The sequence below is a fragment of the Culicoides brevitarsis genome, chromosome 1 (assembly GCF_036172545.1).
Source record: "Culicoides brevitarsis isolate CSIRO-B50_1 chromosome 1, AGI_CSIRO_Cbre_v1, whole genome shotgun sequence".
NCBI classification, from domain to species: domain Eukaryota; kingdom Metazoa; phylum Arthropoda; class Insecta; order Diptera; family Ceratopogonidae; genus Culicoides; species Culicoides brevitarsis.
The window spans coordinates 25,368,683-25,395,150 of NC_087085.1; the positions used below are offsets into that span (position 1 = coordinate 25,368,683).

Genomic DNA, 26,468 nt, shown 5'->3' on the forward strand with positions numbered 1-26,468 from the left:
TAAAAGTTACTTTCTAATATTTTTTTTTATAGTTTCATGGGCGGTACAAATTTCTGGGGCACCAAGAAGGAGGATGACATTTTCTATGCACCCAGTTTCGATGATCGTATCTTGGAAGTAGTCGCCGTTTTTGGTTCAGTCCAGATGGCAGCGTCGCGTTTAATCAATTTGCAGCATCATCGAATTGCACAATGTCAAAGTATTCAAATAAACATCTTGGGCGATGAATATATGCCGATTCAAGTGGATGGCGAGGCATGGTATCAACCACCGGGTGTAATTAGGATCATTCACAAAAATCGTTCACAAATGTTGTGTCGAAATCGTTCATTGGAGATGTCTCTGAAGTCGTGGGAGCACAAACAAGAGAAACGCCGCCAAAGTATCTCGATGACACGCGAACAAACATCGAGTGTGTGCGAGAGTGAACGACGCGACGGCCCCACACCCGATGGGCTCTTTACGGAACGCGAAAGTTACTTGCTAATTAATTTCATTGAGTGTTGTAGTACGTTAGTTAAATGGGTAAAACTTTTGATTATATCACATCCGCAGCTGCATGCTGGTCTGTATGCTGTCGCGATGAAGACCGGAGACGCCCTGGAGGCGATTCATCCGGGCGGCAAAATTATCGAGGGACCTAATCTGCGAAAACAATTGACGGAACTCGTGAAAACGGCGCGTCAATTGTACGAGGAGACGTGCGAGTTGTTGCGGGAACAGGGACAAACGTTAATTATGCGCGAGGATTTGGAGACTAAACTGAGCGTTGGTCTGGCAAACATGGAAATGGAGCTGCGCCGATGCACGGTTCACAAGTCGGAAACGGGTGAAATTCGTGCGTATTTGAATGTCCTGGCGCCAAATGACGATCCCGTCGATACACGGAAGAAATCGAGACCGTTTTGGATGCGATTCGCTGGCGAACGCAAACAATCCATCTCAACGAACAAAATTCACTCGTCACGGGATTCATGTAACACGTGGGGCGTCAATGAGGTCATTACGTGGCTCGAGGCGATGCAGCTGTCCGAGTACATCGATAGCTTTGTACGCAATGACATACGTGGCAAGGAGTTGCTGCAACTCACACGACGCGATCTCAAGGACTTGGGCGTCACTAAAATTGGACATATCAAGCGCATATTGCAGGCCATAAAGGACCTGTCGGAAAATTAGTATCGCGAGAACCCAGTAGATCCCGCCATTTCCACCTCAACCTCCTCCTCCTCATATTCCAACACTAGACATCTCAATCTTCTAGATAGTTCCGAGTCTAGTTCACAAATATCCGACGATGATGATGATTAGATTTAGTGAAAAATTAAAACATTTTAAGCCCCGATTTTAGATTTAAGAGAATCAAATACGTTCCAAATTCTAAATTTATATAAAAATAACAACAAGTAAATATTATTAAAATCCTTCTATTCTTCACCTTAAATATCTTTAGAGACAAACTGATGTAAAAAAAGAAAGAAAAAGAAAATTCTGGGACAATCATTTATACCTGAGAAGCTTCTTTTACTTTCTTTCCTTTTCACAAAATATCTAGTTTTTAACACAAATACAAATAGACCACAGTATTTGCTGATAATTTTTATAATTAATAAGTAAAATATGTAAAATCAAGAATTGCGTAAATAACATTCGCAAAGTTGAGTTTCCGTTCGCTTGTGAAAGAAAAACAAAAAATATTAAAGACAAAAAATCAAAAATTTTGTCAAAAAAATGTATAAAATTCTTTAATGTTAATTTGTTACTTAATCCAGATATCTTTGTAGATGTTTAAATGTCTCATTTTTTACATAAACATATTTTTAAGTGAAAAGGGAATCAAATATTGAACTTAAGTTCAAATGTTATTATACATTTGTATGAGCCAATGTCTATCACACAAAGCAAATTTTAAATATAAACAACCTAAAAATAGGCATATATTTAAATAAACTTGTTTAATTTTTTTGTGAAAATAATTTAAATAATACTTGTAAAAAAAAAATAAAATGATATTTCAAAAGAAATCTCTAAAAATTCTAAAATAGGAACGTAAGTAATGTCAAAATAATTTGCAATAATGCAGTTTAACTCAAAGTTTAACTCAATTACGACAATGGTGTTGGCGTTCAAGGTGATAATTAAAATAATGGCCCTTTTTTAAATGTCATCGTGAACAAGGGTTGCGAAAAATAACATGAAAAGAATTTTTGATGATATTTATTAAAAACTTGTCAAATTCTTTTACCATTTAGAATAAGAGTTTGATGATTTTTTATGAAAAGAGTTTTGTCGTAAATCTATATTTTTGTTTGATTTTAAGAAATTTTCAAATATTTATAAAATTAACATTAATGAATAATGTTTAAAAAACGAAACTATAAAAAATTTATTAGTCATTAAGAAACCCAAATTACACAAAAAATTCTAAATATTTATTAATTAATTAATGATTGATAATTTTAAACAAGAAGCATTATATTATAATTAATAATTATAAGAGTAAAAACAAAAATATTTAATGTAATTTATCTAAATTGCTGTAAACAAATATTTTAAATTTATTGTTTTGATCAATTTCAATGCAAAAAAATTTTTTTTTAACGAGATCTTGAAAAGTGATATTGTAATGTTGATTTTTTACATCTAATAGAATCCAAGTTCATAGTAATTACAAACTTATTTAAATAAATATTGTTTTAATTAATCTAAAGAAATAATATTAATTTAAAAAAAATCAGACTTAAAATCGCGTGAACAATCAAGAAAAATTCTATATATAAAGTAATCATAATAATAATTAAAATTTATTAACTTCTTAGAAATAAGAAAAACAAAAATACTTAAAAAGTAATATACCTAACATTAAATAAAGAACAAAATACAAACCTACATATATTTAAATATAATAATTAAATTAAATGAAGCAAATATTATCTTGTTCTTCACATCCGTATTTCAAAACCACATGAAATTAAAACGAGTCTTTGTAAAAAAAAGTATAATTATATTTATAAAAAAAAGTTATTGTGATCCAAATCCAGTGTTTATTAACTAAAATAATTAAAAAAATATTACATTGTTATTCATAAATATACATTACATATAATAATACACAAAACAAAATATATTTAAAATTGTAACTGTTACCATCAATGCAAATTATTTAAGATATTTTCAACAAAAATTTGCACTCTATATCCTCCCTATTAAATACCTTCATATTGTTCAAAGTCTTTTGAAATCTATTTTGAAACGCCTTTTTTAATAACGAGAACCATAAGTGCTGAAAAATTGAGCAGAATGTCATTTAAATCTCCACCACAAAACACAATTCAATCAAAAAATAAAACTAGAATGGTCTAAAATAGCAACAAAAAAAAATAGTAAAGTAAGAAAGAAGGATAAAAAAAATAAATAATAAAGATTTTTGTTTTTCATTTTCACCTTACAAATGATGTTTTATTTCTAAATAACCTTGTTCCAAATTAAACTCAAAAATAAAGTTTAATTCCCCATTATAAATGTTTATAGAACTTTTAGCTTGTTTTACTCCAACTTATTTTTTTTAATAATTATTTAAATTTTTAATTATTTTTGATTAACGTAATTAAAATTAAAATCAATTGCGAATTTTTTAACAAATTTAAAATTTTAATTTTTAGTAATTTTTCACTTATTTTTTTTTTTGCTCTCAAATTATGAAAAATCATTGAAAATATTATTTTATTAAGAAAATTTTTCATTTCACTTTGAAATTTTTTTACTATTTTTAGTATTGCCTAAAATTTTTTCATTTTATTTTTGAGTATCGTTTGGAGCGTCCTAAACCCAATATATCACTACGTAATTTTGGAAGACTTTGATTTGGTGCTCAGTGCATGTTTTTTCCTAAGGAGCTAATCTCTCGTAGATCCATCCATCTTCTCCAACATGCGTTACTTTGGCATCTAATGCACTAACATCACCATCAAACTTTTTAAAGCGAATCCTGTCGTGCAAACGATTTGTTTGCCCTTGCCAGAACTCGATAGTGCGTGGCACAACGAGATATCCACCCCAATTTGGCAGCGGCACTTCACCATCCTCCCCGAGCTTTGCTTTAATTTCACTCTCGATATCATCCAAGTACTGACGACTGGGAATTGCCGTACTTTGTGGAGACGCCAATGCGCCAATTTGACTGGCTCGCGGCCTGGAATGGAAATATTTTTCAGATTCTTCGCGCGGAATCTTCGAAGCAACTCCTTCGATGCGGATCGAACGACGCAAGGGCGTCCAATAGATTGTCATCGCAACATTCGGATTGTCCTGGATCTCCTGTGCCTTACGGCTGCCGTAGTTTGTAAAGAACGTAAAGCCGGCGGGACTGTAGTCTTTCAACAGGACATATCGCAAACTGGGAAATCCTTCTTTGTTGACGGTTCCGAGTGCAATGGCATTAGGCTCCAGTATCTCGGGCGTGTTCAAAGCATCTTGGAACCACTGATTAAAGAGGGAAAATGGCTCCTTTTTGACGATGCTCTCTTCGGTGAAAACTTCCTTTGGAGTTTTGTATTTCAAACGAAGAGCTAAAATGAAATTTAGCTAATTTTTTTTTACCTCTTACTCTAAAAAATTTTTACTTACATGCAATATCGACTGACATCCTTCTAAACAACGAAATACGCATCAAAAAATAAGAATTTTCACTGTTAAATTGCAATCGTGTTATCAATATCCTGATTTTCCGGTCTGACCTACAGCGCCCTCTGCCCGACCGCTAAAAAATCGCCAAACCTGCTAATTCAACCAATTTTCGTTCTTGCTAATTCGATTTTGGGACGAATGAAATTGATAAAGTGTATCAAAATCAAAATAACTGCGAGTCATCCCGACTTTTATCGAATTTTAAAGTGAAAATATCTGAAAAACACCAATTGTAAGGACTAAAAATGGTCAATGTGACAATAACGTCTGCCGGTAAGTAGAAATTTTCTGTACTTTCTTTGAAAATTTCATTATTCCATAATATTTGGGAAAACTGCTTTGTCACTCAGGTTAACACTACTTACTTTTCTCGTTTTTTTAGCTGGTATCATCTCCTTGCTGGATGAACCGCTCTCGGACTTGAAGGTTTTTGCATTGAAAAAACTCGATGCCATCGTCGACGAGTTCTGGCCCGAAATTTCGGAAGCTGTAGAGAAAATGTGAGATTTTTATTTTATTTCTCCTTTCAAACCAATTGATTTTTGTTTGTTTTTTAGTGAAATTTTGCACGAAGACACGCAATTCGTTCAAAAGGAATTGGCTGCTTTGGTTGCATCGAAGGTTTATTATCACTTGGGTTCGTTTGAGGATTCTTTGACATACGCTTTGGGTGCTGGTGACTTGTTCGACGTAAATGCGCACACGGAATACGTTGAAACCATCATTGCGAAATGCATCGATCATTACACGAAATTGCGAGTTGAGAATATTGAAAACCCCGCTGATGCAAAACCAATCGATCCGCGTCTCGAGGCAATTGTGAACCGCATGATTGTCCGTTGCTTGGATGACGGGCAATATCGCCAGGCACTCGGTATCGCATTGGAAACGCGTCGTATGGACATCATCGAGCAATCCATCATGAAGAGCGACGATGTGAACGCAATGTTGGCCTATGCCTTCCAAGTCACCATGTCGCTGATCCAAAATCGTGCTTTCCGTAACCAAGTTTTACGATGCTTGGTGGGTCTCTATCGTGGCTTAAATGTTCCCGATTACGTTAACATGTGTCAATGCTTGATTTTCCTGGAAGACCCGATGTCCGTTGCAGAATTATTGGATAATCTCACGAAAGGTGGCGACCAAAATGTCCTCATGGCATATCAGATTGCCTTTGATTTGTACGAATCGGCGACGCAACAGTTCCTGAATCAAGTTTTGCAAGCTTTGAAAGCAACTGCGCCAATTCCATCAGCTCTGATCTCGAATTTGAAGCCACAAGGCACGAATGCGCAGGCATCCACATCGGGCGAGCAATCGGACGAAGTTGTCGACGACGATGGCGACGTCAAGGTTGAACGAAAAGTCGAGAGTTTGAACGAAACTGAGAAACAACATCAAGAAAATATCCAAAAATTGGCCAGTATTTTATCCGGCGAGATTTCCATCGACTTGCAACTGCAATTTTTGATCCGAAGCAATCACGCCGACTTGCAAATCTTGCGTCAAACCAAGGAAGCTGTCCGTGTTTCGATTTGCCACACAGCCACCGTCATCGCCAATGGATTTATGCATGCCGGAACCACGAGCGATCAATTTTTGCGCGATAACTTGGAATGGCTGGCACGTGCTACAAATTGGGCAAAATTGACAGCAACGGCGTCTCTCGGTGTCATTCATCGTGGACACGAGCAAGAATCTCTGGCATTAATGCAAAGTTACTTGCCTCGCGAATCGGGACCCAGCTCGGGATATTCCGAAGGTGGCGGCTTGTATGCCCTTGGATTGATTCACGCGAATCATGGGGCGAACATCATTGATTATTTGTTGCAACAACTGAAAGATGCGCAAAATGAAAATGTTCGTCATGGTGGCTGCTTGGGCTTGGGTCTTTCGGCAATGGGAACACATCGTCAGGACGTGTATGAACAATTGAAATTTAATTTGTATCAGGATGATGCCGTAACTGGCGAGGCTGCTGGTATCGCAATGGGCATGGTCATGCTGGGCAGCAAAAACGCATCCGCCATCGAGGATATGGTTGCGGTAAGTACATAAATTTTCACTAAAATCACACTTTTCAGTCGGTCGGCGCTGCACAAACATTTACATAACAATTATTTTTGATTGTTCAGTTAACTTGTTTTTAATGCTAATTTACTGCCGACGACGACGACGACTATTGCGCCTCGAAACATCTGCTACAAACACAAAAAATCTTCTTTTTTTTGTTTTTCTCCATCTAATTGTCGTAATTGCACTACATACCTGCTTCGTTGTAATTGTACAATAAATTAGCAATTTTCTCTAAACTGCCTACCTACAACTTTGCTACTTGAAAAATGTTGTTTTTACGATTAAACTAACATCTTTTGAGGAGATAAAGTTTTCCGTTGTCGGTAAAAATTGCTGCTGGCATCGTTGTTTCTGAAGTGTTTGAAACAAAGAAAAGTGCATCGAGTGCATTTAACAGCTTAGCTTCAACTTTCTTTTTAATCAAAGACATGATGAGTGAAAAAAAAAGAATCCCAAGTAATTTTTATGGCTTTTTATCGCGTTTAAAGCTTTTATTTTTTTTTCAATTTTAAAAGCCATAAAAGGCCTTTTAAGCAAACTAATTGAGTCTCTTATGTTTTGTACGCTTAAACGAAGTAGGGATTATTATTGTTCAAATGCTGTGAAATTAGATCATAAATTTATTTTTTTCCTCCTTTGCATGGCAATAAATTAGTGTCTTAAGGGAGTCGTAGTCGTCGTCGTCGTCGACGGTGTGTCGCGTTTATTTTCCTCTATTTTTACCTTGAAACTTTTGCTTTGTCTCGCATTCCCGCAGATAAGACAAAAAATTCTTTCCGAAGGTTTCTGATTGAAAAAAATAATTTTTCTTTATTTTTTACGCGATGTTTTTACGATTTCTTCCCTTTCTCATCTCTTTCACACACTTTTTTTTCTGTTTTAGTATGCCCAAGAAACGCAACATGAGAAAATTTTGCGTGGGCTCGCTGTTGGCATATCACTCACCATGTATGCACGCTTGGAAGAAGCAGATCCACTCGTTGCCAGTTTATCGTCAGACAAGGATCCCGTTTTACGACGCAGCGGCATGTACACCATCGCCATGGCTTATTGTGGCACAGGCAATAATCAGGCTATCAGGAAATTACTTCATGTTGCGGTAAGTAATTTTTAGTATCCTTCTTTATCGTCATTCGTCCGCTATTTCTCGTTTTTTTATGATATTATTTTTTTTTATTAATTTGCGACTCCACGCCTTTAAGTTTTTACCTTGATTGTGTCACTACTATTAGTAGATGCTTGGGCAGATGACAAGGAAGATCGTGGTGTGAATTAATGAAGTTTATATTTTCCTCTTCTCGCTCAGTTCATTTTATTGTGTGTCAACCTTAAGCCCCATAAGCATAATATTTTACCGTGTCATCATAGATATTAATAAAAAAATACTTGCTTTCCTTTATTGCGGTTTTTTGTTTGCACGACAAAAATGCATCGCACAAAAAAAAAGAACCCAAGTGAAATAAAATACAAACAAATATATTAGAAATAATTTTTTTACTCCAATTTTTCAATTTCTTAGGTATCTGACGTGAATGATGATGTACGACGTGCTGCTGTGACTGCCATCGGATTTCTTTTGTTCAGGTAAGTCAGCAAAAATTGAATTTTCTGTCTTTAACATCAGGAAATGCAACAGGAAAAAATTGAACTTTTTAAAATGAATGACCATTTCTCAATATTTTTAGCTTACCAAAAAGTCGTTTTTTTCGTCGAAATTTTCATTTCCTACTTATTTCCTACAAATAAAATGTTTAAAGCTCAAAGTGTTTCTATGAAAAATATTTTTTTATAATTGAACATTTTTTGAAAATTATGAAAAGTTAAGAAATTCCATATGTTTATTAATATTTTCTCATTATTTTTTTTTTTTAATTTTGTGATATTCTCAATACCCAAAATGCCGAGATTTTAGCTAAGCTAAAATTTTACGACAACCCACCCTAAATTAAAATTTTACACCCGAACAATCTTTCAAAAGCTCTGTTAAATGTGGGTTGAATATTTTAGATTGTTTAAAATGTAAAAATTATACATTTTTGCCCGGTGCACTTATCTAAAAGCTTTTATTTGAAAACTTTTTTCATTTTTATTTTTTATTAAGTGCAGTAAACGTCGTTTATTTTTTCTCTTTGACGGTGAAAAGAGAATTTTAACATTATTTTGTCATTTGTTGTTATGAAATTTTTCTGGACTAGCACACTTTCAATGTTGAAAAACGATCAAATGATGTGGGTGTGCATGTTGTCCTGTGGTATACTAATCTTATATTTCAATTGTATCAAAAATAAAATCAAAAATATATATTACCTTTCATACAAATATTAAATGTCGAGAATTCATGATATTTTTCTTAAAACTGCATGAATGGACTATAAAAAAAGTAAAATACATACAGAAAAATACTAATAAAAAATCTAAGTTACAAAGTCTTTTATCTTGTCTTCAGTAGAATATAAAGAAAAAAAGAGACAAATCGTGATGCTCTTTTTGATCATCCATTATTGCTTTTTTTTATGTTTGCTTCTACACAAATATTGTTGTTCACTTCAAATACCTGTTAAAGTAGATGACTGAAATAATCGTCTTTCTAAAGCTTATTTTCATCTCAAAAAAATTTAGATTTTGTTTTGTTGTCCATTTGATTTTAAATGAAAAAACTACGTTATCTTTCTTCATTTTCACAATGAAAAACGAACAAAACACAGGAAATACTAATAAATTTTGTATTGATGTGTAAATCTACGGAAAAACAAAATGAAAATCAATTCGCATGAGGGCTTTTAAAAAAACCTTCTGTTTTACTTCATTCTTCCAATGACGAAAATAATAAAATTTTCACAAAGTTTGCTGAAGGCAAAGTGCAAAAAAAATCTATAAAAATGATTAATGGATCCCATTTTTTCCCTTTTATTATTACTTTTATGACTTTTTAGCCACAATAAAAATTCCTTATTTGGCGATTCAGGTCAATTGAAGAAAGTTATTGATTTTATCCTTTTGGGCATGCATGTGTACATTAAACGGAACAATTTTTATTGAAATTTATGTTTTCAATGTCATTCTTCAGAAGAAGGCATCAGAAGAAGGGAGATAAAAATAAATATAAATAAATCACTTGAGTGACGTGCGCTGAGAAAAAATTATCTTAAAATTGTTGTTTTTTGCCTTTAAATTTTTCTTTTGCACTAAATAAAAAGTAATTAATCACGTTAGAGCTTGGTGGAATGGGAAAAATAGAGCGCAAAGTGAATGACGTTCGACGTTTCGTATGCAGAAAAAAAAATATCCGGGTTGAAAATCTTACATGTAACTTTAAATTGAGAGGCCAACGAGAGGAATATAAATATTTTACCAAGTGGGTGTACCTAATGAAGTAAGAAGTGTATGAACATTAAATTAATTATGTTTGGAAAAGTGCCATGAAGCGAATGTTAACGATCAACATTTGCTTGAAACTGAAAGGCATCTATTGAATAATTCTTTGTAATTTCAAAGTATGATTGAAAAGTTCAGTCAAGGTGAGTGACAAAGGATTTCGTCAAATAAAGAGGACCTTTGTACACGATGTCATTATTAATTAATTTACTGTATGGCGATTTTCAGCGTACAGTGTTTTTGAAGAAAATACTGAGTGGTTGTGGTTGACATTTGAATAAATAAAGGACGTTACTTTGAGTTTTGCGAAAACACGTCAACACAAAAAAAAATCAAATCAAAACGAGGAAAATATTTTTGATGCTGAATTTTTGTACTTGACGAATGTCACATGAGATGTCTTCCGATTTCAATGAAAGTGAGATGCGTTTTTGGAGGTATTTCGAGGACTGTTTCCGTATTTACTGTGGCATTTTTACACTTGATGTGCAAAAATCCAACATTGCGTCGAACATCATCAACAATAAATTTGTCGAAAAAAATCTTGAAAAGCCAAAGACCGCTCTTTTAGACAACAACTACAAGAAAGTACCTCGAAAATGCATCAGATCCTTCAATCACTAAAAATAGCAAAAAATGATTTTTGAGCATCATTTTTATCTCACAAATAGATCGTCTCTTACATTAAAATAAAAAAAAAACTAATTAAAATGTTTTTATTCCATAGCATTCGTCTTGATTCAATGATAGTTCAAAAACTTTTTTGTTGCTATAAAGCAAACTTGTAATAATGTAAACAACGTCCCATACTACGGTAAAGTTTCCTCAACCGAGCCTACGGAATAATAAAAATATAGGTAGTATCTCTATAACGGCAGCTGTTGTCGATAAAAGTAAAGCTTTTATGCCTTTTACTTCATCAAGCATTATGATGTGGAGGACATTGATGTACATACTACTTTATTTCTTTTGATCTCCTTTAGTATCAGCATCAGCACAACAAGACTTTTTCTATTCATCTAGCATTAACGAATTTGTAAGCGGCTTTCCGAGAGAAAAATCTGAATTTTGATTTTTGTCTTTTTGTCTTCTTTTCAATCAAACCGTTGTAGCAAACTGTTATTTTTTTTACGAGAATAGAAAAACGTTAACAGCACATTACTTTTTATATATTCAGTGTAAACATTTCCATAATCATTGTGATCACAAAAAAAATCCTGTAGCAACAAAAATTTGTCTAAATTTCTAGCGATAGGTATTCAAATTATGCGGTTGGTGTAGTCAGTCCCTCGGTGCATTTAAAATGAGAAAATCAATTGCTTTCATACATTTTTTTTATCTATATGGTTTTGATATTATCATTGTGTTTCTCTCGTATTGTAAAACATTTTTGTTACGATATTTCAACATAATATCACTCCGGTGTTTGTGCCATTCGTAACAACAGAGCGACGCGTCACCACAATTTTGACTTGATGGTTTTTTACTGCGTTTCTTTTGGAAAAAATTGGTATATGACAATGTTATTGTCCGTCTGTCGTTTGTCTGAAAGTTTCAAATTAAAGGGAAATTTTGGGGGAAAACGTCTCAATAAATAGTTAAAGAGAAAACCTAAGGAAAATTTGTATAAATTGTGCAAAGCTAGATTTAAAAAACTCGTAGGAGCTTCGTAAGCAACATGAAAAGTGAAAATTTATAAAATTTGAGAAATTATGAACCCATAAATTTTTCGAAGAACAGTCAAAGTTCCGAAAAAAACAAAACTTTCAAGCAGTAATTTTAAATCAGTTCGAAATGCGATTAAGCTTTTAATTCTAACAAATGCTTTAAAATTCTTTTTTTTTTGTCTATGTGCATTCCGTTCGTTTTAATTTTGCATTGCAATTTAAAGCAATAAAATTTGCCTGGAATGTGACTAATGAAAAACTGTTTTCCAAAAATTGGTTCGTCGTTTTTTACTCGGCAATTAATTCACAACTCATGGTTGAATTGAATCAAATTATAACGATATTTTTTAACCATTCGCCATTTACAATAGAGACCATTTTCCACATGGTTTACCTTCAATTCGTTTCATTTCATTTGAAAGGCGCCAAAAGTTTGCTCGTGAAGCCAACTTGCGTCATAGATAAGAGCCTCCCACTAACTAAAAAAAAAGGAAAATGATTTGTCACCGTGGACGGACATTTGACGGTTTGACAACTTTCATGCATATTAGTATGAATTTCTAGTTGATTTGCAACCTACCCATTGATTTCATTCAACTTCTAGTTCATTAACATTATTGTTGTTATTAGGATAAACACACACGTTGTATTCGACACTTGCCAGCTCAATGAATATACATAACACGTTGTTGGTGTTGTTGTTTGTTTGATGGGTGGCATTATGGAATTATTATATTATGAATATAGATAAATTGATTATTTGTTTTGTTTTGTCGCTCACCCACCCACTAGGGTAGCTGGATTCCATATTAATTTCACACTAATGCATTAGGTGGATTACAATCATGGTAATTGCGTTTTACATGGAAAATGGCTCAAAATAGTTGGCTCTTTTGTCAATACCCAACCTACGAATCAAGTTCCATTGTAAGACTGTTCCGATAATCCTCTTTGCTCAGGTCAATGATTTTATTAAACTAAAATGGAGATTCACAAATGCCTTTCGATCAAATATAGAGGCTTAATACAAACATGCATGAACGACATACAAAGGAAAATAAATATGTTTTTTCTGATAAAATGTTTACGATTATTACAGTTTATATGGAAAATAAATAAAAAAATACTGGGTTATTTATTGATTTATTGTTTTGGTTCAACTCATACACGCACATGCCCTTAAACACTCTTTACCGAGCTTCCCATACGTCTTTGACATGTTCAATTAATATTTATGATTAGTCATAACTAATAACATGGTTGAAATTTTCGCCGCGGTAAATAACAGTAAATGGTAAGGTGCAAAGTAAAGACAAGCTATTTCCATTTTCAAAGAAAATGTCTGTCAATAAATACTAAGTACATAATTCTATTTAAATGGCTTTAAATTAGTCTGTCCAAGACTTGAATTCAATTGATTGAAGCTCGAGCTTTCGATTTTCCTGAAAAAATATTTTTTTTGCATTGAACATGTTAGATTAGACATGTTAGATTTTTTTTTTGATCAAAGTTTAGGCCCAAGTTTTTTTTGCCATGAATTAAGCTAAAAATCATATCGATTTTCGATTTTAACAAAAATTTTTTTGAATTTGAGAAAAATTCGGAATATTTTTAAATGTAAATCTCAAAACTCGAGCCTAAGGCAAAAAAATAGCTTGAAGCTCGAGCTTTTTAACAAACAATTTAAAACAATCGACTTTATTCGTTAATGACCTTTTAACTGTCGTTCTATCGATTTTTGTAACCTTTATTTCGTAGCTCACTAATGTTCATGCTTTGTCTTGTTAACATTAGCAGATGTCGCTTGTGCATTCGTTAATGACCTCATTTCCGCGCGCTGTTCCTTTTGCATAAACCTATTTTCTCATCTTTTTTCCGCCGATCTCAAGCGTACAATACGCCGTAAATATTTGATTACGATTCGTTTGAAGTTTATGCGAACCACTTTGCCGTCATCATAACGTTGCCCGAAAATTTCGTAATATAATTAAAGTGTTACACAAGGAAAAATTCCGTTAAAAATGTCTGTGCGAACCAGAACAAATGTTAGCCACCATCATCATCATCATCATCAACATCAACAACAACCTTATCGTCGAGGTGAGTCGACTTGACGCAATGGCTGTATGAAGATGACCGACCGTAACAAATCAATTTTTATTTTATTATTAATGTAACATCAGCAGAAGATATATATGTGCTTAGCATGGCAAAGCGCACAAGAGCAAGCATAAAAGTGGAAAATAGTACCAGAAAGCAGCGAAAAAGAAATGAATGGATGGCGAGAGCGTCTGCTTTATCACTAATCTTATGTCATGGTTACCAGAGGAGTTTTGTTGCTAGGATTGTTGAATGACTGAAAAAAAAAACTAAATTAAACCATTTGATTGTATTTGCATAATAAAGTAAATGTAAAGACGTACCTATCAATTATTGGACGAGCAGGCATTGAGTGAACGATAACAAATATCAAGGTTAAAGCAAAAAGAAAATGAAAAAATAAAACTTTTCAAAGTTGTCTGTATTTTGTTTGAAGATTTTTTAATTGAGTTCCCATTGATTACTCAATGTCATTACATATGCAAAGGCAATACGACTCTAAAAATTTTTTGTCGTGCAAGAAAGAAAAAGCTTTAAAGAAACCAGGAAACAATATACAATTATGACACTTATTTTCCATTCTTTACGTCTTCTAGTGCTATTATTGCTAAAAGCCCATTATCTTGAACGGAAATCACTTCTTAAAGCATTATGCCAATACTGAAGCAAAATTTTACACTCTCTTTGACACACACAAATCATTATATTATTATTAAGTTAATATTAGGATGGAAAGGCATTCACGAAGAAAACCGTCGAGCTTATTGTTATAACAGCAGAATAATGAATATTTCGAACAAATTTTAAATATTAAAAGGAAGAAAATAAATATTTCCTCTCTTTTGTTGTTGTGAAAGTCGTACCAAATTTTAAAGTAAAATTAAAGTACGTACTATAAACTTGACCACGATAACAAGGAGCAGATGAAAATATCTCGTGTGCATTAGGAAGCAACCAATGGGGGAAACAACTTATGAGCAAATTCCTTCAAGATGTTTCGTGTTCACAACACATTAAATGTTGTTTAGGCACACATCTTGCATGAGTTATTGTGAAATTTATTGTTAAGCATACATTGGTCCCGAGAATTTTCCTTGAATATTCATTTTTATGACGTAATATTTCTTCTGCCATTAACGGAAGATGATAATTTTATATCTATTAAGACATCAGAAATTACTTAAACATATTTTTATCAGAATACTAACACCCGTTAGTCGTGTTCGTCATAACTGATGAAAACCTCATAAAAAGGGCACTTAATTAACGATTGTATAGTCATTACCATAAAATTACGCTAATTAAGTGATTTACCTTGTTCGCCGGCTTTCATGAGTTCGCCGACTGAGCAGAACATGGACAATTCATTTTTCATTAATTGTTATTAGAAGTCTTATTTGTGTCTGAGCCAGACATACACAAAACGAGATATGAATCAAGGTAGTGACGTTGTTGTGTTAAAAAAAGAAAAATATTATTTATTTATCTTTTGTTGTATCATAAACTAGTGGACCCGTAGATTTCGTTCTACCAATCTAATTAATAAATTGATTTTTAATTATTTTGGTGGTTTTCAAAAAACAAATTATTTTTTCCATATTAGAGTAAATAATTTTGAAAAAAACCTTCATAAAAAAAATTAGAAATTTTATTCATGAATTTTTAAAAAGTTTTTTCTTCCCAAACCTTCTCAAAGTCAAGCTTGACACAAATCAAAAATTCCCGAAATAATTCTTTAATCAAAACTTGAGTTATAACGTTACAAAATTCATACGGATTTTCAAATCCAATTTTACATATATAAATGACCGAATGACGTGCTTCTATTATTATTTTATTCAGAATTCCATGTAATTCAGTTTTTTTTTCTTATTTATATAGTTTTAACGAGATAGAGAGAAAAAAAACATGGAAGCACTATTTTTTCCATCAATCTTGTCATGCTAGTGAGAGACGCACAACAAAAAAGGTGTTCCCCGCCAATGTGTCTTGTTAAATGTTTTTGCATCCAAGTTTCATGTTCTTAACGGTGCGAGAAAAACAAGCACGCAATTTTATAAAACACTTATAAATTGTTGTTTTTACGAATTTTCTTAACAAGCCTCTTTTTCCTTGTTGGGTGTGTGTGTGTGTGTTCGAAACAATGTACAACAACCATAAAAATAAGAATCTTAACTTGCAAACATGAAAAGGTGGTGAAAAAACACACACAAAATTAATGAACACATGTGGTTATGCCATGCGAAATAAATTGATGATGGCGGTGCATTTATTACGCTGTTTTTGATAATAAAAATTAATAAGAAAATGTAAAAGAATTTTCCGCGTAAAATACTGCCAACAAAGTATTTTTTTAAACTTTTAACGCTGCTCCGATTTTTTGAGCTTTTTAAACATTTTAAAAGTCAAAAATAGGACAAAATAAAAAAGTTAAAAATTTTTAGAAAAAATTAGCATAATAAATTCGTAGTTTTTTAGGAAATTTTCGCAAATTTATAAAAAAATACTTTTTTACTTTAAGTGTGATTAAATCAATTTTAAATTGAAAGTTCTCAATTAAGATAAGAATTTTTGCAACTTTGTATGAAAAATTATTTTAAATACTTTCTCCCTCCATTTGGAAAAAAGTCTATGATAAAAAGCTGGAAATAAATTTAGAGCGGCTTACCTGATTAAAACGCTAAAACACAATCATTAACATGGTGGTTAAATTTTATTCTCATGACTGTATCTACTTTACCCTAACCATAAATATATGTACATATATTTTTTTTTTATTTAAATATAGAACAAAATCTGAGTAACGTTCATCATTATTTTATAATGAAAAAAAGTTAAAAACAAAAGTTTTACCTTATGCTTCGAGGTTTTGTGATGCGTCGTGGTTCTAAAGTCACAAATTAAATAAATTTGTGTGTAAAAAAAATATGCTAAAGTGAACAATTTGCGTGACAATTTGTATTAAATGTATTTTCCTGTTAACATCGGTTAAAAAATAGCGTTTATATTTTTATCGGACAAAAACTATTTTCCTGCTTCGTTCACATTAAGTTTTTGTCTGTAAAGTGGACCACACAAAAGCACTTGACACGTGACAAAAGTATTTATTGTTTCCACAAAAAAACTTTTCTAATTACATTTTTATTACGGCATGAAACGAAAAACAACAAGCAACACTATCATTGGCACTAATAAAATAAAATATTGTAAAAGTTCGAAAAACTCGATTATTGCTTTACTTATTGGTCTTGTGTTGTGTCGTCTTACCTCTTTTTCTTTCATTTTGTTTCGCTACAGCAAAGCACGAGTGCGATATCATTTAATATTTCGTTTATTTTTGTCCCTTTTTTGGTAATAATAATAATATACAACAACAAATTACACATTTTTGTCATGAATTCTACTAATTGGTACACAAATTTCCTCTATTGGTAGTTTTTTAAACAACTTATTTTATCAAGTTACTTGTTTACCTATCCCGTATGTATGTGTGTGTATTTACTTAGGTTGTGTGTTTACATCCAATGAAACGTTATCGTGATACAGAGTTGTCGTAATACTGGTCAAAAAATCACATAAATTTCCATCAGTTAAATGTCCGTGCCGCTCGTTCGTTTCTTGACGGCGATGTGCTATCTGCCGCTCGGTCGCCAATCGCTATCGCTGCACTTGCACAGCAGCAGTTTCTTAAAAGCCTGCCTAAAAGTCTTGTTGAAGATTGTATAAAATATGGGATTGACCATGGAACTTGCATAGCCGAGCCACGTGACAAAGTCGAAGACGGCATGATTGATTTGTGTCTCGCACTCGGGGCACACAGTCGGCAGCAAGTTAAGCACGAAAAATGGCGCCCACAATATGACGAACGTGAAAAATACCACGCCAAGTACTTTCGTGGCTTTCTGCTCTAAGCGGATTATGCGACCATGGCGCGAGCTATTTTTCACAATAACACTCGAGTTCCGTGAGTGATGCGATCGGATTGTTGTGCTTTTCTGCAGAAGGCAGGGACTTGAGGAGGCATTCATGTCGGACGACATGCTATTTTTGTACCGCAGCGTTGCAGATCGTCGGATGGGCGACACCGAAAGTGACGATTTCAGCGGTGCACTAAGCAATGTCGTTCGCGCACCACCAAAACTACTGCCGCGACGATTGTTGCGACGCGATGCATCCCACGTGACTTGCGACGGAGCTTTGCCAAAGGACAATTTACGCACGGGTGTCGATGGCAACGATAACTCTGACCGCTTATGGGACGTTGTCGTTGTCGTCGATGCAGCGTGGATTTGTGCTTTTAACATGGAACTCGTCATCAATGATGTGGCGTTTGGATTTGGTGCGCTGTTTGCCACAACAGCCGTTACTATCGAAACATGACTGTTAGCATTCGATGGCGCTACATTTGTGCCGAAATTCGGTATGCGTTCCATCGTTTTGTCAATATTTGCGAGGAACGAATTTGACGTTGTAATTATTTTCACCTCGGTTTGTTTCATGACTGGGGGCGTATGGCTCGAATGATCGCCAAAATAGGGACACGTACAGGGCGGTGGCAACAAAAGTGACCCGTTTTCCACAGACTTTGATTCCGGAATAGTCCTTGACGGAATTTCCGCGTCGTCTGGATTCGCAATTATCGCAGGTAGGCTTTTTGCTCGTTGCAGCGTCCGATGATGGTCAGTTGGGGATGTCGGTTTCACCCATGTTGAGGCTCGACGTTTCTTCCGTATTTGCCCCTGATCGCTGAAAAGAGAGATTTTTTTTATTTTTATTACGTGTGTGGCAAAAAAGTTTTGTTTTCATTTACAAAAAAAAAAAGTTTACCCCTTTTGTTGGGATATAGGCACTGTTATAGGTACATAATTTCCACTCGAAAAAATGCAAATACAACCGGAAGCTGTAATCTAATTCATCATGTAATTTTATTTTTATGTTCGTCTTCAAGCTATGTTGTTGTAACCAAAACGAGAACATCCTAATGGAATTTCACTTTTTTCCCCTTCGTTATGTGATACCCGAACATAGCTTACGATTTTGAGCGTTTTGGCACATGACATGCTTTATTTTCTAACATTGCTAATCTTCTCACTTGTATCAAAAGCGTTTGATCTCTAAGCGTCTTGCTCCTCTTTAGTCTTAAGTATGTTTGCACAAGTTTTCACACCTTTCGCACACACACAAAAAAAAAATGTAAAAAAAATGATACAAAAAAGTATTTTGAAAGAAAATATTTTCAGCCTTTTTTTTTCTACTTTATTCTGTCTCTCCTTTTGTGTTGATTCGTGAGTAAACGAGTGAGACGTTGGATTGAAAAAAAAAATATCAAAATGACTAACCGACTAGTCGCACATCAGGACATCAGACAAAAACACTCGAAAACAAAGAAAAAGAACAAAACCTCAACGGCAGTTTTTTGTTTGCTCTAGTACCTCTTTCTGAATGATATTTAGCTTTGCCAATTCCATGTTCTCTCTTGTAAAAATGTCCTTGTTAGCAGGTGCTGCTTCAATAATTATTTTGATAACCTTTTAGCACTTTTTGTATTCGGTATTTTTAAACAGAAAAGTACATGTTGCTTTTCTTTTATACCCCCATTTATACCTTTGTTTGTACAAAAACATGTCGATGTCGAATGAAAATATTATTTTTCCTTGATTAAAGTACGAAAGAGAGACTCGAACATGGCAGTTGAAGTGAGTGAGTCAATAACATGTTGTCGTCGTCGTCGTCGTTACTACGGGCAAGATAAAAATGAAACATTTCTCGAATAAATTTAATTTCCACTGTATTCAAAAGTAATATGAATAAATATCTACATAAAAAAAGATTTTTTTGGGATGATTTTGACTCGGAGTGAATAAAAATATGACACAAACGCAAACGAGAAAAATGGTAAATTCATAATAAAAAAGTTATTCTTCTTATATGTGTGATATTTCCATAATGATAATAAAATAAAAAGTATTTTTAATATTCGGAATTGAATTGAATTACATTAAATAAAACATACATTAAATGCGACGCATTTCACGAGCACAATAAAAAAAATGGTGGATGAATTTTCAAGAACAATTAGTAAAGTACAAACATACAATCTTAAGACTTTTAACATCGGTGGTGCAAATATGTACCTCGTTCTCCAAAGATTTAAACAGGAGGAAAATTTTTTATTTGACGAAAAAAAAAATTAAAAATTTCGGATTTTCGCACTTAACATTTTTTTTTTAAATATTTGAAGTTTTTCAACTCCATCCATTAGATTTTTTTTTGAGAAATTGTTTTTAATGTCTGAAAAAATTTGCTTTTCAAAAATCTTTTTCTGACAAACTGCAGCGATGCATAAAGTAAATCTACTGTAAAGCACAATAACTTACCTTTCTGTAAAACTTTTATGTTGAAAGGTTTTGCTTAGGTTCAAAGTGCCAGCTTTCTTTTCGCACAACGACTTTTGCTTCTCGACGTCACACGCGTTCTGGCTCGATAAAGGCTTTATGGTTATTTCTTTGCGTTCCAACTTTGGCGACACTGAATCCAAGCCGCGTGATAATTTGAGCATTTCTGCACCAAATAAATGCAATGCGGTCATAGTTGATGGCGCAGGCTCTGGAACGCTGTAAAGCAAGTAAAGGTAATTAAGTGTACTTTCAACAAAACCAGAAAAATTTAATTTACCTTGATTCGGGTAACCATAATTCGTGCGTATCTAATGTCGATAACTCCGTTTCTGTCGACGCCACGGACTGTGCGTGGTTTGGGGTTGACGATAAACTATTTCTTAATGCTGTTTTCCACGTATTTTTTCGTTCTTGGCATGAAAAAATGACATAAATTAAAATTGGTGCTAAAGTTGAATGAAAGTCAGGCGATTAATTTTAATTATTTGTTTATTTTTTTTTGCAACATGATTTTTATAAAGGGGAGGAAAAATATAAAAATTATATAACTTTTTGTTTATGCCATTTTTTTAACGTTTTTCGTCGTTAATCGTTCCAATTAATTTATTTTTTTACGTCATTTTTAAATTTTTAAATAAAAAAAAAATAAAGACGAAGATAAGATCGTCCAATAAAAATTTTTAAAACTTCTTAGGTCACCTGACTAAAAAATATCATAAATTTTAATTTTATTTTTCCCCTGAATTTTTTTCGTCAACATCAAAAAGAATGCCAAAAAGTCAAATAATTGAATTTATTCGCCTTAGTGAGAAAAAAAGAGATGCACCAAAAAGATTTGTAATTAAATATTACCTAATCCTTGTGACTGTGACAACCATCCTGGCGCATTCCATGTTGATGGTGTACCACCTAGATTCTGTTGTTGCTGTGCCAATAACCGCACAGTCAACATATACGTAACTAACATGACCACTAACGGTATGTAGAAACAAACAATGCTGCCCACAAGTTTGTAAACTGGATCTGGAATCTGACAAGTTCCCTCGACGAGAACCGACGAATTATCCTGTGCGAGTTTCAAAAGCAATTAAATGTTGTTAAATTCAAACAAACACAAAAAATATTTGAGCAAAGTACCTTGGAGTACATAAGACTAAGCGGTAAGCTCATGGCTATCGACAACAACCACACGAATGCTATTTTTAACGTGACCCGTTTTTTAGTTTTGTTTCGCCCAAATCGCATCGGATAACGCAACGACAAGTATCTATCGATGGAGATTGTGCACAAATGCATTATGCTAGCTGTACAAAAGAGCACATCGAGACAAATCCAGGCGAGACAGTGAATGGAATGGAGGGGGAAATATCCTAGAAGAGGGCAAAAATTAAAAAAAAGTTTTAAAAGTTCTTCTGGTAGATTTTTGCATGAGCAATCCGTCTCTTTGTCACAACTCAAGCATATAAAAAATTACAATAAAACTTTTTTTTCGTTACTCTTTCCACTTTATTTTCTCCGTTTACAAGACGCCTTGCTGCATTTTTACGATTATATCGCTCATTCGTGACAATAATTCACAGACAAATTGTTATTAGGCGTGATATACCAACTATGATTTCTATGGCAAAATAATTTAATGGTGCTCTACATTCTCAATGAATGTTTCCTGCTGCTGCTGTTGCGGCACCGTATTACCACCATTATTATTAGCATCTATCATTTCTTACATTCCTACGGATTCATAATGTGCACACAGAGGGAGAATGCCATTATATTATCAAGAATAAAATGCAATATCATGTTTAGGTGCTTTAGTGCTTGTTGCAGACGAAATGCATGTAAAAGGTTCTGATTGGAAACTCACGAGTCAACGGAGGGAATGCGAATTGCGTTACTGCATGATTGATTGCTGCCAGTAGCAATTTTAAAAATAGAATCTTGTAAATTTAATGTTAAGTAGATTTTTATCATCTCCTCATTTTCATCATCGTCGTCGTTGTCGTCGTCGACATCGTTAAATGTAAATTGCATTGCATGTGTAAAATGAACTACTGTAATAAAATGATCATGAACAGGACGAAGAATAATATCACTTCTGACAAGTGTAACAACTTTTAGCATTATATTATGCTGTTTAAGAGGTATCTTGTATAAACTTCATTTTACTCTACAGTTTTTAATTTTTTTTTTTTGCTAATTAAGGCCGCTCCAAATTTCTTTCGAAGTTTTTGTTTTTATTTTAAAAATTTTTTTTTATAAATTCTAGCAATTTTTATCGGTTTTTCATTACTTCTATTTTTTGTTTTAATGAATGTAATTTAAATTGAAATTGGAAAATTTAAATTTTTATTCAGAACATTTTAAGCATAAAATAGTTTAATAATAATTAAATATTTCATAAAAATTATAGTGAACAAATTTTTAAAAACATAATTTTCAATAAAAAATTGTTCAATATTGGGTCTTTTTTAAACAAAAATCTATTTTTTTCTTCATCATTCTTAAAATGATGTAAGGGACAAAAATATTAAAGCTGATTTGGAACGGTCTTAATAAGTTTCTTCTTACGTAAACTCATTAAGATGTTCTCATCTAATAGAAAATTCACGCGTAAGATTTAATTGCATAAAAAAGGCTTAGTATATTAAAAAAATATATTAATAAGCTGTCTTGCATTAATTTATTTTTCTTTTGTCATAAAATTTTCTGTGGTACTTCAAAAACTTGTATAGCAACAAATACACAAAAAAAAACAAAAACGACAAGAGGAAAAATATTGTTTTTTTAATGCAAACAATAAAAATAATGCGGATGAAAATGCCGTTTTATTTCCGCTCTTTTTTATATTTTAATATCCTCAGTGCGTCGTCAAATCATTCTTTCCTCTTGTAATTATTTTTTGTTCTCTGCAATTTTTTTCGCCATGTTGATTAAATAAAAGTAACCTTTTTTTTAATTTTTGTATGTCGGTAATTAAACACAAAAAAAAAGAAAATCAAGTTAATGGAAGCGAAAAAAATTGTGGTCTATCATTGAAGCCATTTAAAATTGTTGAAAAATAAGTATACGTTTGAAATTCAAAAAAATATATATATTTAATATTTCTTTTGTAATAATGAATAAAACCACAATTTTTCATCGATGCAACTTAAAAAAGATCTCGTTATTTATTCTTTTTTTGTGGGCCAAACCAAACGTCATTGTAAACTAAATTAACCACTTATTTCATCCCATTGACGATGAAAAGAGGGAAAACAGAATGCAAACAATTTTTAGTGCCTCTACAAAAAATAAGGTATTCGATCTCATTTCTCTCGTTGCCTGACACATATATTGCTTATTTAAGAGTACCGTTTCACTAGTCATGTAGAATATTTTTGTTTGGTTTTCACTTGAAACTTGACATGGAACATCCATGACATGATAATAAATGCTCGTCGTTCATCGACTCTTCTTGCCAACTCAAAAGTTGGAATATTGGGAACAAACAAAATATATTGAATCTGGTAACTTTTATATTTTATTTGCCTTTTTTTTACACCATATTCATTACATTTTTGTGACAATATTTAAATGACGAGAAGAAGAGGAAAATAAAGCGGAAGCAATAATATTTGATTTTCCTCTTTAATAGACTTTTGTTCGCTAGTTGATTTTGCGTCGTCGCATTTTCACAAATCATCACATCGATTCAAAACTAAAACTGATGTTGAATGTCATTTTATTCTTTTTTTATTGTAATTCGACGCACGTAACAACAAAACATTTGCATTTTAAGGCGTTACAAAGACAATAAAAAACCGTAAAACAGAAAAAAATTCGAAGAGAGTGTAAGTTAAAAATAAATGAAAAAAAAGTCAGTGAATGAATTGTGAAACAAATTTAATTTAAATTGTTGGAGAAAAAAAACCGGCGAAAGATATACATAAGAAAAAGTTTAGATAACGATGTTTCCTTTTCATATTTCGCATAATTGGCTGCCGCCTAATTTTTTTTATTATATTTTTTATTTAATTTGTGCGTCCTTTATAATTGAATTAGCAGTTCTTGGTCAATCATGACTTGTGTATGTTTTAAGGATCTTCAATTTTTTAAGAGAAAATAAAATAAATCATCTTGTAACCGCTATCTTATGAATATTTTGCTAAAAATGAGTAGTTCTTAGAAAAAATTGAAGTAAATTCTTAGCAAGACAACGTTTTTTTTATCTGTAAAAACTATAAATTTTTTGCTTTAACCAAAAAAATTTACAAAATCCATTAAAACTAAAGAGTCTTACTGTAAATTCCTATTCTATTAATTGATATTTTGTGGAAATTCCATCTAGTTATTTGATTTTTTTATATTTATTTTTTGTATTGAAACGTAATCATAAAAAAACCATTTACAACTTTTAAAAATTTTTGATAAAAACGATTGAAGAGGCTGAAGAACCTCGTTTCGATAAAAAAATCACTTCATACGCTATACGATTTTTTTTCAGTTAAAACTACAGGATAAAAAATCATGAAATAACAGTTACGAGATGATTTAATTTTTTTTTTGAGGCGAGGATTTCTAGATTGTATCTATTTAAATATTTGTTGAATGTTAATGCTGAAGAAATTTCGCACTCATTTTTTTTTAATTGTTTCAAACCATTGGCATGGTGATGTTCCATTTTTGACAATGAACACTTTGTTAACGGTATGCAGCAAATATTTTGTAGTTGCAATATTCTAGCACTAAATTTATCCTTTGTGCACCACAAACAAAAAAAAGTGGGTGAATGGCTATTTCTAAATGAGAAATTCCTCTGTGTTTTTTCATCATTTTTGTTACTGTGCTTGAAGCGTTTTTCTGCTTCGTTCAAACTGTAATTAGTTTCTATTTTTTGGATTAATTTACTGTCCCTAAAGCATTCGGAACTGTCGCATGAATGCGAGGGATACAACATATTCGAACAGAAACACGTAAAATTACAAGCCTTACTCACCTTTGACTAATGTTAAAATACCCAATGGCATAACAAGAATAGCAACCATTAAATCTGTTATTGCTAGTGACATTAAAAAATAATTTGTAACATTTTGTAAGCGTCTCTCCCATGTTATTGCTAGACACACCAATATATTTCCGGCAGCGGTACACACGACAAGCAGCAATGCCAGCAAAGCCCAATAGTTATTGAGGGTGCTCTCGCTGTTGCTGCTGCTACTTAAATAAATTGTTGTCGAAACGGAGTCGTTGTTGTAAAAGAATATTTTTGTGCGATTGTTGTTCGTATTCAAATAAATGTCACTGCTACCGGTAGTGTTGTAGTTGTTATTTGCGTCAAGAACAGCACTGACGTTATTGTTTGTACTTAGTTCACTCGTGGGGAGCAACCATTCGCCCAGCCATAAGTTTCTAATTTTTGTCGTTAATTCACTCGTTAAAATGTCAAGTGTGCTTTCCGTTAAGTCATTCACTTCAATTACATCGTTAGTATTTGTGGTGATGGTGGAGTGTGTCCTGTTGATGTAATAATCGCTGAAGTGCATTATTGTTTCTGACAGGTGTTCCGCAACAACGAAACAACATTGATTTTCACTTTGAATTTTTTTCCAATCATTTGAAGTTTGATTTTTTTTATTTAATATTATTTTTTATCTACAATGAAAAAATGCACATGAAATTAATCCTTTATTTTTGGTAGTGCGTTGCAAAAGCTTTTCTCGAACATTTTTTTTGTTAAAAATAAATTTAAAGAAATCTTCTCATTTTACATTTCACAAAAATTTCTGAAACTTTATCTTAAAGTTTTGCAATACATGAGTAATTTCTTCTTTAGAAAAAGAGTCTTTAAAAAAATCTTTCATAAAGTTTCATTTTAACGTGACGTTAATGAATTACATCTGTGAACTTTGTTTCATCCGTCGACCTTTTTTTCAAAGAAGCACAGAAGTCCCAACGAAATTTTAAAAATAAATCGAATAAATTGCAGTGAGATATGCAATAAATCTTACACGTCATTTTTGGGAAATTTCCTTAATTTTCTACGATTATTTCAAAGTAATTTTCTTTATCTTTCAATTCAAAAACATTCTTTAAACTAAAACTGAAACACTATAAGAAACCCCAAATAAATTCGCGAAACAAAATTTGAGTGATTGCGTTACAAGTTTCGTATTGAGTTTCAATATAG

At 32.6% G+C, this 26,468-nt stretch overlaps 4 protein-coding genes across 4 annotated transcripts in view; 2 read left to right on the forward strand and 2 right to left on the reverse strand.

Annotated features, from left to right (window-relative positions):
• The window catches only part of LOC134833126 (diacylglycerol kinase eta), a 33,781-nt gene extending 32,208 nt beyond the window's left edge, over window positions 1-1,573 (forward strand). Inside the window, exon 9 of the mRNA XM_063847350.1 lies at window positions 33-1,573. Within this exon, the coding sequence (XP_063703420.1) occupies window positions 33-1,179 (1,147 nt within the window). The 3' untranslated portion in view covers window positions 1,180-1,573. The remainder of the gene's footprint in view (window positions 1-32) is intronic.
• A 1,883-nt stretch (window positions 1,574-3,456) lies between these two features.
• Window positions 3,457-4,748, reverse strand: LOC134828730 (pyridoxine/pyridoxamine 5'-phosphate oxidase-like). Its single transcript, XM_063841719.1, has 2 exons — window positions 4,627-4,748; window positions 3,457-4,568 (listed from the first exon to the last, which is right to left on the reverse strand). Exons 1-2 carry the CDS (start codon window positions 4,667-4,669, stop codon window positions 3,889-3,891), a joined length of 723 nt encoding a protein of 240 aa, XP_063697789.1. The 5' UTR covers window positions 4,670-4,748; the 3' UTR covers window positions 3,457-3,888.
• Window positions 4,749-4,822: 74 nt separating this feature from the next.
• Window positions 4,823-26,468, forward strand: part of LOC134827817 (26S proteasome non-ATPase regulatory subunit 1) — a 46,316-nt gene continuing 24,670 nt past the window's right edge. Inside the window, exons 1-5 of the mRNA XM_063840656.1 lie at window positions 4,823-4,959; window positions 5,069-5,186; window positions 5,244-6,732; window positions 7,646-7,861; window positions 8,282-8,346. Coding sequence (XP_063696726.1) covers window positions 4,932-4,959; window positions 5,069-5,186; window positions 5,244-6,732; window positions 7,646-7,861; window positions 8,282-8,346 — 1,916 coding nt within the window. The 5' untranslated portion in view covers window positions 4,823-4,931. The remainder of the gene's footprint in view (window positions 4,960-5,068; window positions 5,187-5,243; window positions 6,733-7,645; window positions 7,862-8,281; window positions 8,347-26,468) is intronic.
• Window positions 17,252-25,824, reverse strand: LOC134828065 (dopamine receptor 2). The gene is made up of 6 exons (XM_063841016.1): window positions 25,278-25,824; window positions 21,440-21,672; window positions 21,155-21,368; window positions 20,580-20,712; window positions 20,282-20,518; window positions 17,252-18,650 (listed from the first exon to the last, which is right to left on the reverse strand). The coding sequence occupies exons 1-6, from the start codon at window positions 25,822-25,824 to the stop codon at window positions 17,537-17,539; spliced, it is 2,478 nt and encodes an 825-aa protein (XP_063697086.1). The 3' UTR covers window positions 17,252-17,536.

Coding starts and splice junctions, on each gene's coding strand:
- LOC134828730 (XM_063841719.1), bottom strand. CDS start 4,669: ATGCGTATTTCGTTGTTTAGAAGGATGTCAGTCGATATTGCAT. Junction 4,569..4,626: donor GATGTCAGTCGATATTGCAT/GTAAGTAAAAAT, acceptor ATTTCATTTTAG/CTCTTCGTTTGAAATACAAA.
- LOC134828065 (XM_063841016.1), bottom strand. CDS start 25,824: ATGCACTTCAGCGATTATTACATCAACAGGACACACTCCACCATCACC. Junction 20,519..20,579: donor TTATGGTTACCCGAATCAAG/GTAAATTAAATT, acceptor CTTGCTTTACAG/CGTTCCAGAGCCTGCGCCAT. Junction 18,651..20,281: donor CATAAAAGTTTTACAGAAAG/GTAAGTTATTGT, acceptor CTCTCTTTTCAG/CGATCAGGGGCAAATACGGA.